The sequence below is a fragment of the Lithobates pipiens genome, unplaced genomic scaffold (assembly GCF_037356315.1).
Source record: "Lithobates pipiens isolate NorthernLeopardFrog02 unplaced genomic scaffold, aLitPip1_a1.2 Scaffold_19, whole genome shotgun sequence".
Taxonomy (NCBI): Eukaryota; Metazoa; Chordata; class Amphibia; order Anura; family Ranidae; genus Lithobates; species Lithobates pipiens.
Genome location: NW_027507764.1, coordinates 347,006,039 through 347,025,167, shown reverse-complemented (window position 1 = coordinate 347,025,167; position 19,129 = coordinate 347,006,039). Strand labels below are relative to the sequence as shown.

Genomic DNA, 19,129 nt, shown 5'->3' with positions numbered 1-19,129 from the left:
TACTGCACAGATCTGGGCGAAATACACAAAGCACACCAAGACACCAAGATATCCATATTTACACAATATTTGCTTATCACAGAGCTCAGCTTTAAAGATTGGCTTTAGATTATATGGTTGCCTGTACACGTCACCTCAGCTATGACATGATGATTGATAGCTTTACAGAAACAATACAAAGATGTAATTCCTACATATTTGCAAAGCATTAAGATGCAATGTAAATATCACAATACTGTTTATAATAGTTCATTTAGATGTAGTACATGCTCTTCTTTAAATGTAGTTTATGACTAAATCCATTCTTGGCTCAATTAATCCCTTCTTAGATTTCAATGAGAAAATTAAAATGAATTACCTGAATGGTCTCCTGAACCCTCCTGTCCATGAATCTGAATTAATTGTACACTGAGCAATGAACCCACAAGCAGCCATGTTACACTACACTTCAATTTTTCAAATGTGTCCTAGAATAAAAAAAAATACATATATTAGAAAGTAAGAACAACTTCATATTTTATATATACATTGCCAATATCCAGACTCAACAGATGAATGAGTGGTAGCCAGGAAGTCAATGATCACATATATAGAAGAATGATTCACTCCAAACAGACCTGATTTTGGGGCTAGAGCTTTCAGCTATAGGAGAGCGACTGGAGCCGGGTCATATTTGATATCCCAGTGCAGTTTTTACTAGTGTTGGTGAAGACACTTTTTAATTAACTGTAAATGTGTGGTGAATATTTAAATTTTTTTAATAAATAGACAATTTTACACTATGTAAGTTTCCTTTATCTCCCTCCTTCTTTGAGGTTTAGAAGAGTTGAGTTTGATTTGATACATTGAGGAGGTGCTGTACTGAGAAGGTATCCTGATGAAATCTCTAGATTTGAGTGTATGCTTTTTTTTATATATGCTTTTATATATATATATATATATATATATATATATATATATATATATATATATATATATATATACCACTCCATCTGGAGAGTGTTTTTTGAGTATTTGGTGGTGGACACCATCGATTGGTGGTGGAGCACATTAATGAGCTATTTAGAAGAATAATGCTTTGATAAAACAATGGATTTGCTCAGTTCAACACTAATCTTCTTATGAAACACTTTTGATCATATTTGTTTTAATTGAATTATGGGACTGACATTACATTATTGAAATCGGCGCATAATGTTTGAAGAAGCACATACCACTTTGGTTTTATTTGTTTATGTTTAAAGGGGTTGTAAACTCTCATGTTTTTTTCACTTTAATGCACTCTCCTCATTGGATAGATTGATAGTAGCAGGAGCAATTGGCTCCCTCTGCTTTTAATCAAATGTCTTTTTTTTTTTTTTATCAATTTACAAAAGGCAAAGAGAGTGGGCAGAATTAAAATCTAAATCAAATCAAAATTTGTTGTGACTACCACTTGGCTTCAAATCAATATCAATTCTTACACTTGCACACTTTGTACACTTGCACAAAGGGAGGGATTTTAGAGGATTAGAGCCAAGGGTATGATTAAAGAGAAGGTAAACTTCCTTTACTGACTTTTATCTATAGGTAAACCTTGTTCAATCAGAGAACACTTTGCATTAATTTAGAAAGTGCAAAGCATTTCCTGAATGATACCCATGCTGAGTGGCCAACCTCCTGTGTTCAGAATGTATTAAGCTGGCCACTGAGCATGGGACCTGGAAGCTAGTGGAGATCATTTAAGTAGACACTGCTGCATTTCCAGCTTCCAGTGAAATCTCCCCAATATGGTTTATACATAGATACATATGCCCAAGCAGAATGTAACTGTTCCCATCTGCTGTACATACATACACGTCAAAGGAGAATTTTGAGATTTAACCAGTAATGTTTACTTTAATTTTAACTCTTTGCTGACAAAGGCGTTTTTCCACACATGAATTACATAAAGTCTCCAAAACATTTTGTAGCGCGACCCCTGAAGGAGCCGCTGATTGATTTGAATCCTCTGCTCTTTCCTTGGCCCTGGCTGGAGCCCCACTCCTACTGACACCCCACAAATGCCTTGGCTGGAAAGTCTCACACAAGAAAAATTCATACCAGCTGTGGTAAAAATTACCTGGTTATATTGATAACAACAAAATAATACAGCAATGTAACAGTTTTAAGGTTAATGAGTAAGTACAGTGAGTCAACACAACAATGATACAGTATGGTAAAAAACACTTTGAAGTGTGGCCATCTATGTCGTGCAGGACTGAGTGTATAAACAGTAGATCTCTGACTGGGAAATCACTCCCCAAGTGAGTCGTATAAGTATTTCAAGAGAGTTAATCAGGTTATCTCACTTGTAGGCCCTCACTTAGAAGAGTCTAGATTTAATACTCAAGGAAAATCTGCTATACCTCATGCACACCAGTACTTCTGCAAAAATAGACATGAACAATTTGAAAAGCTGATTCTTCTGCTGGCTTAGTTGGGGCCCTTAGGTTGGCGTGCAGTCCCTCTTGGATGTGGAATAACAAGATGTTTTTTTAGTAAAGTAGAAAAGATGAGGTTGTGCTGAGTAAATGGATTCCCAGCAATTCAAACTTTAACCACTTGCCTACTGGGCACTTTTACACTCTTCCTGCCAGGCCAATTTTCAGCTTTCAGTGCTGTTGCATTTTAAATGACAATTGCGCGGTCGTGCAACACTGTACCCAAATTAAATTTTTATATTTTCTTAGACAGATATAGCTTTCTTTTGGTGGTATTTAATCACCATAGGTTTCTTATTTTTTGCTGAACAAACGAAAAAAGTGTTCTGAAAAAACACAACCTTTTTCTTTGTTTCGGTTTAACCACTTTCAGACCGGACCAATTTGCTGGTCAAAGACCAGACCACTTTTTGCGATTCAGCACTGCGTCGCTTTAACTGACAATTGCGCGGTCGTGCGACGTGGCTCCCAAACAAAATTGACGTCCTTTTTTTCCCACAAATAGAGCTTTCTTTTGGTGGTATTTGATCACCCCTGCGGTTTTTATTTTTTGCGCTATAAACAAAAATAGAGCGACAATTTTGAAAAAAACGCATTATTTTTTACTTTTTGTTATAATAAATATCCCCAAAAATATATAAAAAAACATTTTTTTCCCTCAATTTAGGCCGATACGTATTCTTCTACATATTTTTGGTAAAAAAAATCGCAATAAGCGATTATTGATTGGTTTGCGCAAAAGTTATAGCGTTTACAAAATGGTGATAGTTTTATAGCATTTTTATTAATAATTTTTTATTATTTATTTTTTTACTAGTAATGGCGGCGATCTGCGATTTTTTTATCGGACATTTTTGACACATTTTTGGGACCATTGTCATTTATACAGTAATCACTGCTATATAAATGCAGTGATTCCTGTGTAAATGACACTGGCAGTGAAAGGGTTAACCAGTGGGTGGCAGTGTAGGGGTTAAGTGTTCCTAGGGGTGTGTTACTAACTGTGGGGGGGTTGGGCTTTCATTTAGTGTACACTGATCTCTGCTCCAATCACATGGAGCAGAGATCAGCGTCACTAGTTGCTAGGCAGAATGGAAAAATGTTGTTTATACAGCATTTCCTCCATTCGGCCGCTCCGTGAGACGATCGCGACCGGACTCACGGGGGTCCCGACCAGCGCGGGAGCGCGCCGCCGCCGGCGCGCTCCCGATGGCAGGGCGGCATCGAATATTGGACGTACATGTACGCCAATATGCCTGCCCGTGCCATTCTGTCGACGTACATCGTCGTGCGCTGGTCGGGAAGTGGTTAAAATTTGCAAAAATATTTTTTTCTCCTTCACTAATGGGCACCGATGAGGCTGCACTGATGGGCAGTGATAAGGGCTACATTGATGGCCAATGATAAGCTGCATTGATAAGCACTGATGCAGAGGCACTGATATGCTGCACTTATGGACACTGACTGGCACTGATGGGGCTGCACTGATACTTAAGGCACTGATGTTCAGTGCCCTGTTTATCAGTGTAAATTTCTGCTGTCACAGGAAACCAGTTATCAAGTTTCCTTTCCTTATGCAGTGACAGCACTGAGGAAATGCAGATTACATTTGTTTGACATATGTTTACATGGGATCAGCTGTGATTGGACACAGCTGATCACATGATAAAGAGCCAATATCATTGGCTCTTTACCCTGACCAGTCAGGCTCTGAGGGACACAACTCACCACCAATTGTTATGCTGCACACCCTCAGGGTGTGCACAAGCGGCGTGGCCAGGAGGAAGTCATGTGACGTCCACCCGGAAGGAGGAGCATCTAGCCCGGCTGTCAATCTGCTATGGGCCAGAGGGAACTGGTTAAAATTGCTTACATCCGTGACACGGCATCAAAAATTCAGCAACACAGCTGGCGTGAACAGGGAGATGGGAGGGGGGGAACTGGCAGTAATGGCATTGTGTGGATGTGATCTAATGTATACATAGCTTTCGGATTGCTTCCATCTAACAGCCGACAGTCAGCTTGTCAGATATACACACACTCTGCAGTGTGTAAAACCCCCCATAGTTTTTATGGCGGTGTTAATAAAAGGATTCATTATCTTTATGTTTGCTGACATTGCCTGCTATAATCGATAAATAAAAACAGCTATGTTGCTTGTTAGAGACATGTTGTATGTTTGGCATATGATCAGTTTAGTTATGGTTTAATAAAGTAGCATGATTTTTACAGATGATTTTTATTAAAAAAATAAAATTTTTGCAGATTTGGTTCTGCAGAACCTACGGTAAATTAATTTCTTCTTGGACACAAGGTTTGCTTCTTTTATAGTGCTGATACTATATTCATTATGACCCTCTTGCTAAACACTACAGAGAACTAAAGATAATTCTGTATAGCCACCAATCATATTTTTTTATATCAAGTATTTTTTTTAACATTTAGTTAAAGAAGTTTAAGAAAAGACAGTCATATGTAGGCCATTCCATTTACAAAACATGGTAATGTACATCAGGTAACAATGTAATATACTTTTTAACAATTACCAGGGAGACAAGCTATAGAGAAGTAGATGGGCCTAGGGTGGGTAAGGACAACCACGGGGACCATATCTTGTGAAATTTTTTCGGACAACCTTGATGCCGATGAGTCAGTTTTTCCCTTTATAGGATTGTGTTTTCTCCGTAGCATGAATGACAGAGGAGTAGGAAAGAACCAATTCTGTGCAATCAATTTGTGAGCAAGAAAAAGTAAACGTAAAAAACTGCCATTAAGACATTGGGGGTACCAAATAATTCTGGATATTACTTAGAAGTGCTATTTTGGCATCAAAAGGTAATTGGAAGGGGCTTAAATAATTTATTGTCTAAAAGATTGATGACTAACAACTAAACAGTTTAGGGCACCTCTCATAACATGTGTATTGAAGTGCCAGTATCTCTGGAGCACCTGGGACAGTAGGGAGATGTTGCTCAACCCATGATTAACGTTTTTGAGGAGTATGATATATCCTATGTATTATAAATAATTGTGTACATTTTTAAGAGGGAAATAAAGAAACCTTAGCAATAACTTCTACTGCCTCCGTCCACTGTTCCCCATCAATAATCCCAATGTCTTATCGCTTCGCAATTGTATCTTTGAATTAGTTGCCACCAATAGAGTGAATTATAGGTCCCCAATCAGGCTTTTTTCACTCAAATTTGCAACCGCCTCCATTTTAAGAAAAAAGAGAAATGATATACTAGATGGGTGGCAAAGGATTAGGTGTGTAAGGCATGCCTAGGTTGTAGATACTGGAAGAATGAACAATTGCATTCCATTTCCTTATCACCCTATAAACTGTTCTCCCAAGTTGACATCTTTGTACACAACTCAGAATTCTCAATATAGGTGGCTGCACGTGCATAGAGGATCCAGATTACTGCAGGATGGCTGGGAAGGTAACTACAGTAATAAAGAAAGGGCATAAAAAGTTGTATACTCTCAGGTTTGAGTAAATCTAGGCTTATAGGGAACACCCCTGTTTTCAAAAATAAATATAATTCTATAATATCCTCAATTTTTTCATTAATTTATAAGTATCACAAATGTATTTCATTAGAAGAATATCACTACTCTTCCAGTGATCCTCCATTGATTTCAAAGGAAAATGCTAGAAACAATAGTTTTCTGAAATGCTGTCCAATGCTTCAAAACAGCATCTAGAGTCAATCGGCAAACAGTAGTTGACAAAAATATAACTATTTCACAATAAATTTGATACTAATGTACCAAAATATCCAATATCATATATAGTATAAGTATAAATATATATTCTACAGTATAGAAGAATCATCAGAAAAGGCTGCAACATACAATAAATTATTATTTTATTTGCAAAACAAATACAAAAATGTATTCAGATTTTTTTAGGAACAACATGCCACAACTACTTTGAAGTGACATAAATAGAAAAATAGTATTACTTCATGTAATTTTACCATGTGCAATATAGACAACTACTACTAAGTACTTGAAATTATTATTACCAATTCCCATAAAGAGTTTTGCTCAGTGAGGATACATATAAGATTCTAAACATAAAAAAACTTAGTAAGTCTGCACCATACATACAGTTGTGCTCATAAGTTTACATACCCTGGCAGAATTTACGATTTCTTGGGCATTTTTCAGAGAACATGAATGATAACACAAAAACGTCTTTCACTCATGGTTAGTGTTTGGCTAAAGCCATTTATTATCAATCAACTGTGTTTACTCTTTTTAAATCATAATGAAAACGGAAACTACCCAAATGACCCTGATCAAAAGTTTATATACCCTGGTGATTTTGGCCTGATAACATGCACACAAGTTGACACAAAGGGGTTTGAATGTCTTTTAAAGGTAACCATCCTCACCTGTGATCTGTTTTATTGTAATTAGTGTGTATGTATAAAAGATCAATGAGTTTCTGGACTCCTGACAGACCCTTGCACCTTTCATCCAGTGCTGCACTGACATTTCTGGTTCTGGGTCATGGGGAAAGCAAAAAGAATTGTCAAAGGATCTTCGGGAAAAGGTAGTTGAACTGTATAAAACAGGAAAGGGATATAAAAAGATATCCAAGGAATTGAGAATGCCAATCAGCGGTGTTCAAACTCTAATTAAGAAGTGGAAAATGAGGGGTTCTGTTTAAACAAAACCACGGTCAGGTAGACCAACTAAACTTTCAGTCACAACTGCCAGGAAAATTGTTTGGGATGCAAAGAAAAACCCACAAATTACTTCAGGTGAAATAAAGGAGTCTCTGAAAACATGTGGTGTGGCTGTTTCAAGACGCACAATAAGGAGGCATTTTACTATGCAAATGCCACAAATTATACCGCTTACAATATGCCAAACAGCACAGAGACAAGCCTCAAACCTTCTGGCATAGTCATTTGGAGTGATCAAACCAAAATTCAGCTTTTTGGCCACAACTATAAATGCTTAATTTGGAGAGGAGTCAACAAGGCCTATGATGAAAGGTACACCATTCCTGTTGTGAAAAAACACGGAGGTAGATTGCTGATGTTTTGGGTATGTGTGAGCTACAAAGGCACAAGAAATTTGGTCAAAAATTGATGGCAAGATGAATGCAGTATGTTATTAAAAAATACTAGAGGAACATTTGCATCCATCAGCCAGGAAGCTGTGCATGGGACGTACGTCGACATTCCAACATGACAATGATCCAAAACACAAGGCCAAGTCATCCTGTCATTGGCTACAGCAGAATAAAGTGAAGGTTCTGGAGTGGCCATCTCAGTCTCCTGACCTCAATATCAATCTCAAACATGCAGTTTATGCAAGACAGCCCAAGAATTTACAGGAACTGGAGGCTTTTTGCCAAGAGGAATGGGCAGCTTTACCATTTGAGAAGGTAAAGAGCCTCATCCGCAAATACCTCAAAAGACTTCAAGCTATCATTGATGTTAAAGGGGGCAATACACAGTATTAAGAACTAGGGTATGTAAACTTTTGATCAGGGTCATTTGGGTAGTTTCTGTTGATAATAAATGGCTTCAGCCAAACACTAACCATGAGTGAAAGGAAAGGTTTTGTGTTATCATGCATGATATCTGAAAAATAGGCAAGAAATCATAAATTCTGCCAGGGTATGTAAACTTATGAGCACAACTGTACAGTTGTGTCCTCCAAGGGAATATATAAGCACTTGTGAATCTAAATACATGTATAGTTTATAACTCAACAACATTCAATAATTTTGTGGAGAAGAAGAACCTGTGTATTAAATGACCACTTGTTAATATCTACAAAGAAGGGTCAATTATTCAGTATAAGCACTGTCCACTATAGCCTACTATAGAAGTCTAATGGCACAATCATATGCTTTCTGTCCACCTTATAGTGAGCCCAGACTGAATTGCAAGTAATGTCTCTCATTTCAATTTCCTATATTACATATGAAACAAAAGCATTAATCACTCTCAAAAATATCTAGAAAATATTATGTCCACACATGGCATTTCTCTGTCCACAATATAAACAAATGGGAACTGCCCTCACCTATAACTGGCCTTTGCAGCAAGGATGGAAGGGCAACGCATGCAAAACAAAACCAAAGAAATTCCCAGCTCAACTTACTGACCAGTGTACAACCAACCGAATTGTCCTGTCTAACACTATGCGTTAAAACACAGGGGTTTAGTCTGCACACATTTTCAAATACATGAGTAAGCTATAGAGCTTTGCCAAGGCACCCCAGCATTCTGTAGTCCGAACTTTAAATTTTGACACAGTAGAAGCATATGCATTATAATAGATGGGCAGAGGGCAGGTGAGCCTGGAGGTAGCCCACCCCTCCTTAAAGGAGGCTGGTTTTGTTTTGCATGTGCTGCCCTTCCATGTGCTCCTTGCTGCAAAGGCCAGTTATAGGCGATGGGCAGTGGCCATTTGTTTATACTGTTGATATATTGGGTATAAGTTGAACTGAAAATTTTGGTGGTTTTGTTTTGCAATTTCTGTGTCCAAATATCAGGGGGCTGTAGCCCCTGATATTATAATGGCTAACCCTTAACACCAAGGCACTCTACTCACATAACATTTTATTAATGAAAGAGACGAGAAAGAGTCCACAAGACATAATAATTTGTGTTTAATTGCTCCAATTCCATCCAGAAACGGGATTCTGCTTGGCACTAGAGCTACACAATTTTGGCTAAAATGAGAATCGCAATTTTTTTGCCCAGAATAAAGATCACGATTCTCTCACGATTCTTGTGGTGCAACATTATCTTTCACATTATACAAAAAAGGGCTAACTTTACTGTTTCGTTTTTTTTATTCATTAAAGTGTATTTTTTTTTTAAATTGCGTTTGAAAGACACAAATACAGTGTGACATAAAATATTGCAACAACCACCATTTTATTTTCTAGGGTCTCTGCTAAACATATATATATAAAATGTTTGGGGGTTCTGAGTAATTTTCTTAGCAATAAATATTGATTTTAACTTGTAAGCAGCAAGTGTCAGAGAAAGATTTAGTATTTATGTGGTTAAACTTCCCTCATCTCCAGGCAGAAGTTCATTTCTTTGATCTAAGGAGAAATGTTACTTTGTTTATACTTATCTGCTATGTTGTGATAGAACTTGGCAGGCTGCCTGGTTATTTTTTTTGTCAGCTCTCTGCACTTGTTAGAAAGAATTGTGAAATGCTGTTTTGAAGATAAGGAAGGGAAAATAATCGGAATTTCAATTCTTAACGATTAATTACGCAGCTCTATTTGGCACCAAATGTGCTCAGGCCTATGCAAACCTATATCCATGGAAATGGGAGCAGATAATCTGTGCTGATGATAGGCTTGCAGTATATCTGTTCCAAATTTTACCCTGGCATCAATATATTTATGCTTTGCTTGTCTCTTGGAATAATACAAAGAATTTGAATTTGCTTATTCAGATTTTAAATGACTTATACTATCAACAAAGCACTTATATATACACATTATAGGAGTGATCGTTGGCCGCTATTTGCTTGCAAGTTTACTTTTAACTGGTGCACAAAAATGATTTTGAAATCAATAAAAGCAAGGTTGTCTTTTTGGACTTGACGATTGAGAGTGTGGAACATGGTTGTGGTAAAACAATTCATAGGAAACTCACAGCATCTAATAGTCTATTATGTGTTAATAGTTTTCACCCTAAGTCCCTAATCTATGGAATACCTACAAGGAAATACATGTGCGTTTGCAGGAACTGTTCGGATTATGAAGATTTGGAATTGGAAGCTTTAAACTTACAAAAGTTATTTTTACAAAGAGGATAACACCTAAAGCTTACAACAGAGCCACAGATAGCTCAAGGGATGAATTATTTGATAAAAGGACTAATTCAAATTATAATACTCTATGATTTAATTTTCAATATACTTGTGCATCCCAATGAGTCAAGCAGATAGTTACTAAATATTGGTATTTATTGGCAGAAGATCAGAAAAATATCCCAGGATAACATCTAGACAGGCTTCCGTTCTGAGCTATGGTTTCCACCAGTGCAGCTTTGAAATTGCACTACTTCAGCACAATTTCAAAGCCGCAGACCAGTGCAATTTGTACCTCTACTTTTAAAAGTAGTGCAGGAACCTACTTCAAAGTCGCTGCAATATATGTCGCTTCAACTTGAATGGTTCCATTGCCGACAATGGGGTGCGACTTGTTATGCAATTTTAAACTGTCAAAACGCATGACAAATTGCACAGGTGTGAACCAGGGCTTAAAGACCTTTTGATTACAAGGTAATATACTGTAGACGAGAGAGTGGTAGGATGAGAGAGAACTAGAGAGAAATATGGCAGCTATAAATACTATCCTTTCACTCAGGAAGGTTCAAGCATTATCTTGACAACAGAAACATGGTTAAAATGTTTAATATAAGCTACATTCAGTACTCAGAGTAGGCATGAGCTTCGTGTACGAGTCGAACATACGTTCGACTCGAACATCGGCTGTTCGCCCTTTCGGCGAATTCCGAACGTTATGGGCCGTTCACGCCAAATTCGTGTGGCGCTCACGGCCCACAATGCACTGCGTCATCGCAGTGCATTGCTGGCTCATGATTGGCCAAGCATGCACTGTGACCCCGCATGCTTGGCCAATCACAGCGCCAGCAGCGAGGAGAGCCATGATTGGCCACAGGCAGGATGCCTGTGGCCAATCATAGCTCAGGCTGTGTAGTACACGCCCCACACTATATAAGGCCGCCAGCGCGGTGGCCTTGTGTAGTGTGTTGGCGTCTGAAGCAGTTAGTGGGTGTTCTGTGTACCTTCAACACAGTATACACTGATCGTTATCGGCCGATTTTCGATCTTGCTCTTCTGTAGTGGTTGTTGTCTGCGTGCCCTGACCGCAGTATACACCGCTATATTCACCTCACCTATATAGTGAGTGATCTATCTTTTATAATAGAGCTTGCAGTCAGTAGTGTTAGGAGCTTGTGCATGCGGTCTGCATGCTCTGTACCCAGTACACACCGCTATATCCACCTACATAGCTCTTCTCTATTTGAGCCATCTGCCATCTGCAGGAGTTATTGGAAGTTGTGTGTGCCTCCAGCACAGCACAGTATACATCTGTATATACCCCTTTATCTCTGGTGTTCTATAATAAAGGCATCTGCAGGAGTTAGTGGGTGTTTTGTGCCTCCAGCACAATATACACCTGTATCTACCCTTTATTGCTGTTCTCTAATAGAGCCATCTGCAGGGCTTAGTGGGTGTTGTGTGACTCCATTACAGTATAACCCTTTCTCTGGTGTTCTATAATAAAGGCATCTGCAGGAGTTAGTGGGTGTTGTGTGCCTCCAGCACAATATACACTACCCAACTGCTGTTTTAACCAACTCCCTTCAGGCCATTACCATGTCTGGAAGGCCAGCAAGGAGAGGCAGACAGGCGCGAGCCGATAAAAGAGGGCAAGCAGGCTCTGTGTCTAGAGACAACAGTGCTGGTCGTGGACGCGGTGCATTGTCATCAGCACGTGGCCATGGGACACGTTTGTCCTTCTTTTCGGCAGCTGGACATGTTGAACCGCAACATGCCAACGACTTGGTAGAGTGGATGACCAAGCCCTCTTCATCCTCCTCATCCTCTCTCACCCAGTCTCAGGGTACTAGCAAAGCAGCTGCCAACGCATCGTCTTCCCTCGTCTCAATGTCATCATCAGTGACTCCTTCCCTAGACCCACCACGTCCTCCTGAGGAGTCTCCTGAACTCTTTGAGCACAGTGTTGGGTACATGCTCCAGGAGGATGCCCAGTGTTTTGTAGGCTCTGATGATGACACTCAGCTAGAGGAAGGCAGTAGCGTGAATGCAGAGAGAGGGGATGCTCAAGAAGAACAGCAATCTGGCAGTCATGTTCCACAAGCTGCAGCATATTGCCAGGTTTGCTACAGCGATGAAGAGGGAGGGGATGATGAGGGCACTGACTCCACGTGGGTGCCTGGTAGGAGAGAGGAGGAGGCACATGTCCAATGAGGCAGGATGCCCTCCGGGGGCCAGCTTAGGGGCAGCACACCGACTTAATCATACCGCAGAGCTCCGCCTGTGCAGGGCGCTGCCTCTGCGCGTTATTCTAAAAGTTCTTTGGTGTGGGCCTTTGAGACGAGTGCATCAGATCGCACCGCTGCTATTTGCAACATATGTCTCAAGCGTATCTCGCATGGCCAAAACATCAGCCGCTTGGGCACCACATGCTTGACCAGACATATGTTGACCTGCCATGCAGCTCGTTGGCAAGCGTACCTCAAAGACCCACACCAAAGAACAAAGCGGACCTCTCCTTGCTCCTCATCAGCTGGCATCTCCAACCCCACTAGACCTTCAGTCCTCTCTGAAACCTGCTCTGAGAGGAATGAAGGTGTAGAATTAGGTGTGTCACAGCCAAGTGCTTCCGGGCACTCTGCTAGCAGTACACCCACGTCCGATTATAGCAGGCAAATGTCCGTGCCCCAGCTGCTGGACCGGCAAAAGAAGTTCACTCCCAGCCATCCACATGCCCAGCGGTTGAATGCTAGCTTGGCTAAATTGCTAGCACTTCAACTGCTGCCTTTTCAGTTGGTAGACTCGGCCCCCTTCCGTGAGTTTGTACAATGTGCGGTTCCTCAGTGGCAGGTCCCCAAACGCCACTTTTTCTCACGGAAGGCGTTTCCGGCTCTCTACCGGCATGTGGAAGGCAATGTCCTTGCCTCGCTGGACAGGGCGGTCAGCGGTAAGGTGCATATTACCGCTGACTCATGGTCCAGCAGGCATGGACAGGGACGTTACCTGTCTTTCACGGCCGATTGGGTCACTCTTCTGGCAGCTGGGAAAGATGCAGGACAAGGTGCAGTAGTGTTGGAGGTTGTTCCGCTACCACGCCTCCAAAATGTTACTATTGGTTGTGACACACCTCTCTCCTCCACCCTCTCCTCTTCTTCTTCCTCCATGGCCTCTTCCAGTGCTCTGTCCTCAGAACCAGCGGTGCTCCGTAGGCATTCCAGGGGCTACGCAAGTACGCAGGCAAAACGATGCCATGCCGTGCTTGCGCTGGTTTGTTTGGGGGACAGGAGCCACACTGGGGCGGATGTTTTGTCAGCTCTGCAGGGGCAGGCCGAGAGGTGGTTGACGCCACGCCAGCTTAAGCCAGGAATGGTGGTTTGCGACAATGGCACCAACCTCCTCTCCGCCCTCCGACAGGGACAACTGACCCATGTGCCCTGTGTAGCTCACGTCCTTAACCTGGTGGTGCAGCGGTTCTTGGGCAGGTACCCCGGCTTACAGGATGTCCTAAAGCAGGCCAGGAAAGTCTGTGTGCATTTCCGCCGATCATTTAATGCCTGTGCTCGGCTGGCTGAGCTCCAAAAGGAGTTGAACCTGCCCAAGAACCGCCTTATATGTGACATGCCCACCAGGTGGAACTCAACGTTGGCCATGCTGCAGCGGCTGCACACGCAGCAGAGGGCCATCAATGAGTACCTGTGTGACTACTGCACCAGGACAGGGTCAGGGGAGCTCGGTTTTTTCTCACCACGCCAGTGGGGCATGATCAGGGATGCATGCACTGTCCTGTCACCGTTTGAGGAGGCCACAAGGATGGTGAGCAGTGACAGTGCATGCATCAGTGACACTTTAATTCTTGTCCACCTCTTGAAGCATACGCTGCGTGGAATAATGGACAGGGCACTTGAGGCAGAACAGAGGCAGGAAGAGGAGGACTTCCTTGCCTCTCAAGGCTCCTTTTATCCAGACAGTGTTCCTGCTGTGCCACCCATCACACAGGAAGAGGATGAGGAGGAGGAAGAGGAGGAGGAGGATGATTGTGTCAGCATGGAGGTGGAGGCTGGCACTCAGCATCAGCAGTCTTGTAGGGATGATTTACAGTCCCAAGAAACACGTGGACTTGTACGTGGCTGGGAGGAGGTAGCTGCAGATCATGTTGTCCTTAGTGACCCAGAGGACTCCGGACCGAATGCCTCAGCTAACCTACGCTGCATGGCCTCCCTGATCCTGCAAAGCCTGCGGAAGGATCCTCGTATTCTTCGGATCAAGGAGAGGGACCATTACTGTCTGGCCACTCTCTTTGATCCACGGTACAAGGGTAAGGTTGCCGACCTTATCTTGCCATCGCAGAAGGAGCAGCGGATGAGACATCTCCGGGAGGCCTTGCAGAAAGGTCTGTGCAACGCGTTCCCAGAGACTGGGAGGTTACAAACTCCTGGTCCTGGACAACGTGTTGCTGAGGCATCGGTCAGAAGGAGCGGTGGAGAAGGTGGCCGTCTGACTGATGCTTTCAGACAATTTTTTAGTCCGCAGCCCCAAGGTATGATCGGTTCCAGCAACCATCGCCAGCGTCTGATTTACATGGTGCAGGAATACCTAGGGGCAAGGTCAGACTTGGACACCTTTCCCACCGAAAATCCTCTGGCTTACTGGGTCTTGAGGATGGATCACTGGCTAGAGCTTGCACAGTATGCAATTGAGCTACTGGCCTGTCCTGCATCCAGCGTTCTTTCGGAACGCACCTTCAGTGCTGCTGGTGGCTTTGTTACCGATCAAAGGGTGCGCCTGTCCACTGAATCAGTTGATCGACTGACCTTCATCAAGATGAATCAGTCTTGGATCACCCACAGCTACCAAGCACCTGAAGCTGATGTAACCGAATAATTTTTTTTGAAATATCACATCCCTTCAAGACTGCCTATGCTGATGCTGAGTGACTGTCCTGTTATGTTGATTGTCTATCCTCTTCCTCCTCCGCTGATATGTTGGAAGAACATTTCTGGTTCTGGGTGATGCCATCAGCCCAAATTTTTCTGCCCCTGTTTAACAGGGGCATTTAATTACAATTATTGATGCAATGCTTTGCAGCAGGGCTAATTCCTGCAATAAAACTAGAGTATATGCGAGAGGTTGCAGTGTGGTGGCACCAGCACCAGTGCCCAAGGCCCAATTTTTCTGCCCCTGTTTAACAGGGACATGTAATTACAATTCTTGATATAATATTTCACAGGAGGGCCCCTTCCTGTGCCCACCCAGAGTAACTGTGAGCACCAGCACCACAACCACCAAAGGTCAATTTTTCTACCACTGTTAAACAATGGCATGTAATTACAATTCTTGATATAATCGTTCACAGCAGGGCGCTCCAGCGCCCACCAAGAGTCACTTTGAGGGCTTACAATGTTGTGGCAAAACCAACTCCTTGTTCCGCTATTTCTGCAGAGCATATAGGGCAGGCCCCTACTTTCAAACATCCAACTTACAAACATCTCCTACTTGCAAACGGAAGGAGACAACAGCAAGTGAGATGAAAAAAGATGTACGACAAAACAAATTATACAGGGGTGATAACCCTTCCCTATGTTTTCCAAAAAGCTTAAAAATAGTTTTTTTTGACTGGAGCTACACTTTAAAAATGTACCAGTTGAAAATTACAAACAGATTCAACTTAACACAACAAACCTACACAGTCCCTGTCTTGTTTGCACCGCCTGTATACTGCTGTTCTGAGTATATAGGGCCTGGGGGCGACACGCATTTCCTTTTTTTAATATGGGTACTGGGTTCCCCTTAATATGCGTACAAGACCCAAAGGGGCTGGTAATGGGCAGGGAGGGCTACCCATGTCATTTTTCTCAATGATTTTCAACCATATTGCAGGAACCAGATATAACATTAAAACCGCAAGCAGTTTTAAATTATGTTATTTCCGTTTATTGTCATTTTGTGCAGGGACTGTTCTAAACAGGGGAAACACGTGGCACTTCACAGGCATACTACAGACACCCCCCAGGCACCATATTTAAAGGAATATTTCACTTTTTTTTCACTTTAATCGTCATTAAAATCAGTGCTCCCGCCAAAACGGCCATTTTTAAAAACATTTTAGGCATTGACCCATGTCCCCTGGGGCAGGAGCCAGGTCCCCAAACCCTTTTTAGGACAGTATCTTGCATATTAGCCGTTAAAATTAGCACTTTTAATTTCGAACGTTCGAGTCCCATAGACTTCAATGGGGTTCTAAAGTTCGTACGAATGTGGGGTCCGTTCGAAAGTTCTGGTGCGAACCGAACCGGGGGGTGTTCGGCTCATCCCTAACTCAGAGTCATCTACATCCTTCTCTGTGATTGTGGATCATAACACATGGATAAGATCCAGAAAATGGTGAAGTAAAGATTATATCAACATTTATATGGTTTCGGAATGTATAATTTAAAGTGGTTGTAAACCATCAGGTTTTTTTTTTTATACATAAAACTAAAACATGCCTATACCTACCTGCTCTGTGCAGTAGTTTTGTACAGACCAGCGCAGATCTTCTTCTGGGGTCACCCACCGGTGCTCCAAGCCCCATCTCCTCATTGGGTGCCCCCAGGGAAAGCCACTTTTCCTGGGGCACTAGTGCGGACTCGCTCCCAAGTCCTGCTGCTGCATCCATTGACACAGACAACAGGACACAGTCCTGCCCCCCCATGTCACAGGATTTGATTGACAGAAGCGGGAGCCAATGGCTCCTGCTCCTATCAGTCTGTCCAATGAGGAGGGAGACAGTGGTTGCGCTCGTGCACATCACTGGATCAGATCTGGCTCAGGTAAGAAAAAAGGAGGGGTCTGGGGGGGGGTTGTAGCATGGAAGCTTTTTCACTTTAAAGCATATAATGCATTAAGGTGAAGAACCTTAAGACTTTAGAACCACTTTATTGTCTCTTGAAGCTCATCATTTGGAAAGAAAGTAGATGGATATCCATCCAGGCTTTTAGTCTCAATGGCAAGTTCAGTTTAAGACCATTTCTATAAAATGTTACTTTTTTCAGATTTTTCTGTGGATATAGTAAGGGTTGCTCTTTCTTTGAGCCATGGTTTTGTTTTTGTTTAAGGGTAATTGGACCATACATATGCAATTCAGTATGTAAGGGATATTGGAGTTAGTGTATGAAGATATTGATGTATATAAGATGAACATATGATTTAACTTTTCCACATGTATACTTTATGTGGATGTTTCTCACATATGTTCTTAGGAAGCAGAAGTGGTTCTGAGAAAGGTATAACATATTGCTGCCACCTCAGTTTTAATTCAATGATGCATTCTTCAAGAAAAAGATTGTTTACTTATGAAACATGGGGGTTTATTTACTAAAGCTGTAGAGTGCAAAAATCAGGCTAACTTCTGCATCGAAACCCATCAGCTTCTAGGTTTTATTGCCAAAACTTATTTAACAAGCAGAGGTTAGAAGTTGTTTTGTTACTATGCACAGCTGCACCAGATTCTGAGTGCACCAGCCAATAAGTAGATGGCAAATGTCATGTGTATGGGATTTGTGATCTGGGGGATGTTGGCTCTTATGGTAGATGTGTTTCTGCAGTAAGTCCACGACAGACAGGAATTATAGTTAAGGGCCTAATAGTCCACTTTTATTAAAAAGGAAACAAAGCCTCTTTAACATGGGGTTTCCCATGCAGGGGCTTCATCTTCACAAAGCAACAATGGGTAACGAAACAAAACTTGCCCACCTGGCAATGTTTAGCATCTCTGCCACTGTTGGCAATGGTCTCCCTGTCCACAGGTTCCTTAGGCTCCGTTAGCCTTAATTGCAAAATCTAACTGCACAAGCCCACTCTTAGCCACTAGGTAGAAGATCTCCTGATATCCCAGGTGCCCTCACTCCTCCCGGTCTCACAGATTCCTCTGGCTCCCCTGGACTCTCTCCGAGTTGCCTCAGATCTAGTCTCCCAGACTCTCGTAATCTCCCATAATCTCTTGGCTGGCCCAACTCTCTCTGGCCAATGGCCTGGAACCTCTCCCACATGGTGTTCTGTCTTGAACATCTTGCCTTGGTCTCCAGACAGGAGCACACCTCCCTCCTGGCTTCAGCAACAGCTACAAATCCAACTCTACCTGCCACTGCAGTAACTCTTATTAAGCTTTTATCACTCCTGCTCACCTGTGCACTCACACAGGCTGCCAACAATTATAAAAGCCTGGGCTCCGGATTGGAGGTTCCGCCCTTGTCAATACTCTTTTGAATCTTCATGCTCCAGGCCCCCAATCCAGAATTACCAAATCCAGAGAAAATGGTGTTCTATGTTTTCTCTGGACTTGATGGTTCAACCTGCCAGAACTTCTTAACCACTTAAATACAAGGCATTTTTACCCCCTTCTTGCACAGGACAATTTGCAGCTTTCAGCACTGTGGCACTTTGATAGACAATTGCGCGGTCATGTAACACCGTACCCAAACAAAATGTTTATAATTTTGTTTACACAACTAGAGATTTCTTTTTGTATTAGTATATATTCATCACTGGGTTTATTTTTTTTTTGGTAAATAAAGACTGAAAATTAAAAAAATATGCATGTTCTCCTTTTCTGTTGGAAAAATTTGCAAATAATTGCTCTTCATAAATTTTGCCCAAAAATGTATTCTGCAACATTGCTTTGGTGAAAATACCCCAAATTGGTGTATATTAATTAGCCTCTAGGTAAGTTATAGCATTCACAACTATGGTATATATCTGAAAATAGATCAATCCAGTCTATCTCATTTCTTGAGGCCCTAAAATGACAGGAAAGTACAAATACTCCCCAAATAACCAATTTTTGGAAAGCAGACAGTCCAAGGTACTTAGTAAAAGGCATGGCG

General features: G+C 41.9%; 1 protein-coding gene across 1 annotated transcript in view; it reads right to left on the bottom strand.

Annotated features, from left to right (window-relative positions):
- LOC143996868 (uncharacterized) overlaps positions 1-19,129 on the bottom strand; it is a 127,459-nt gene that overhangs the window by 83,043 nt on the left and 25,287 nt on the right. The window contains exon 2 of the mRNA XM_077492158.1: positions 359-467. Coding sequence (XP_077348284.1) covers positions 359-467 — 109 coding nt within the window. The remainder of the gene's footprint in view (positions 1-358; positions 468-19,129) is intronic.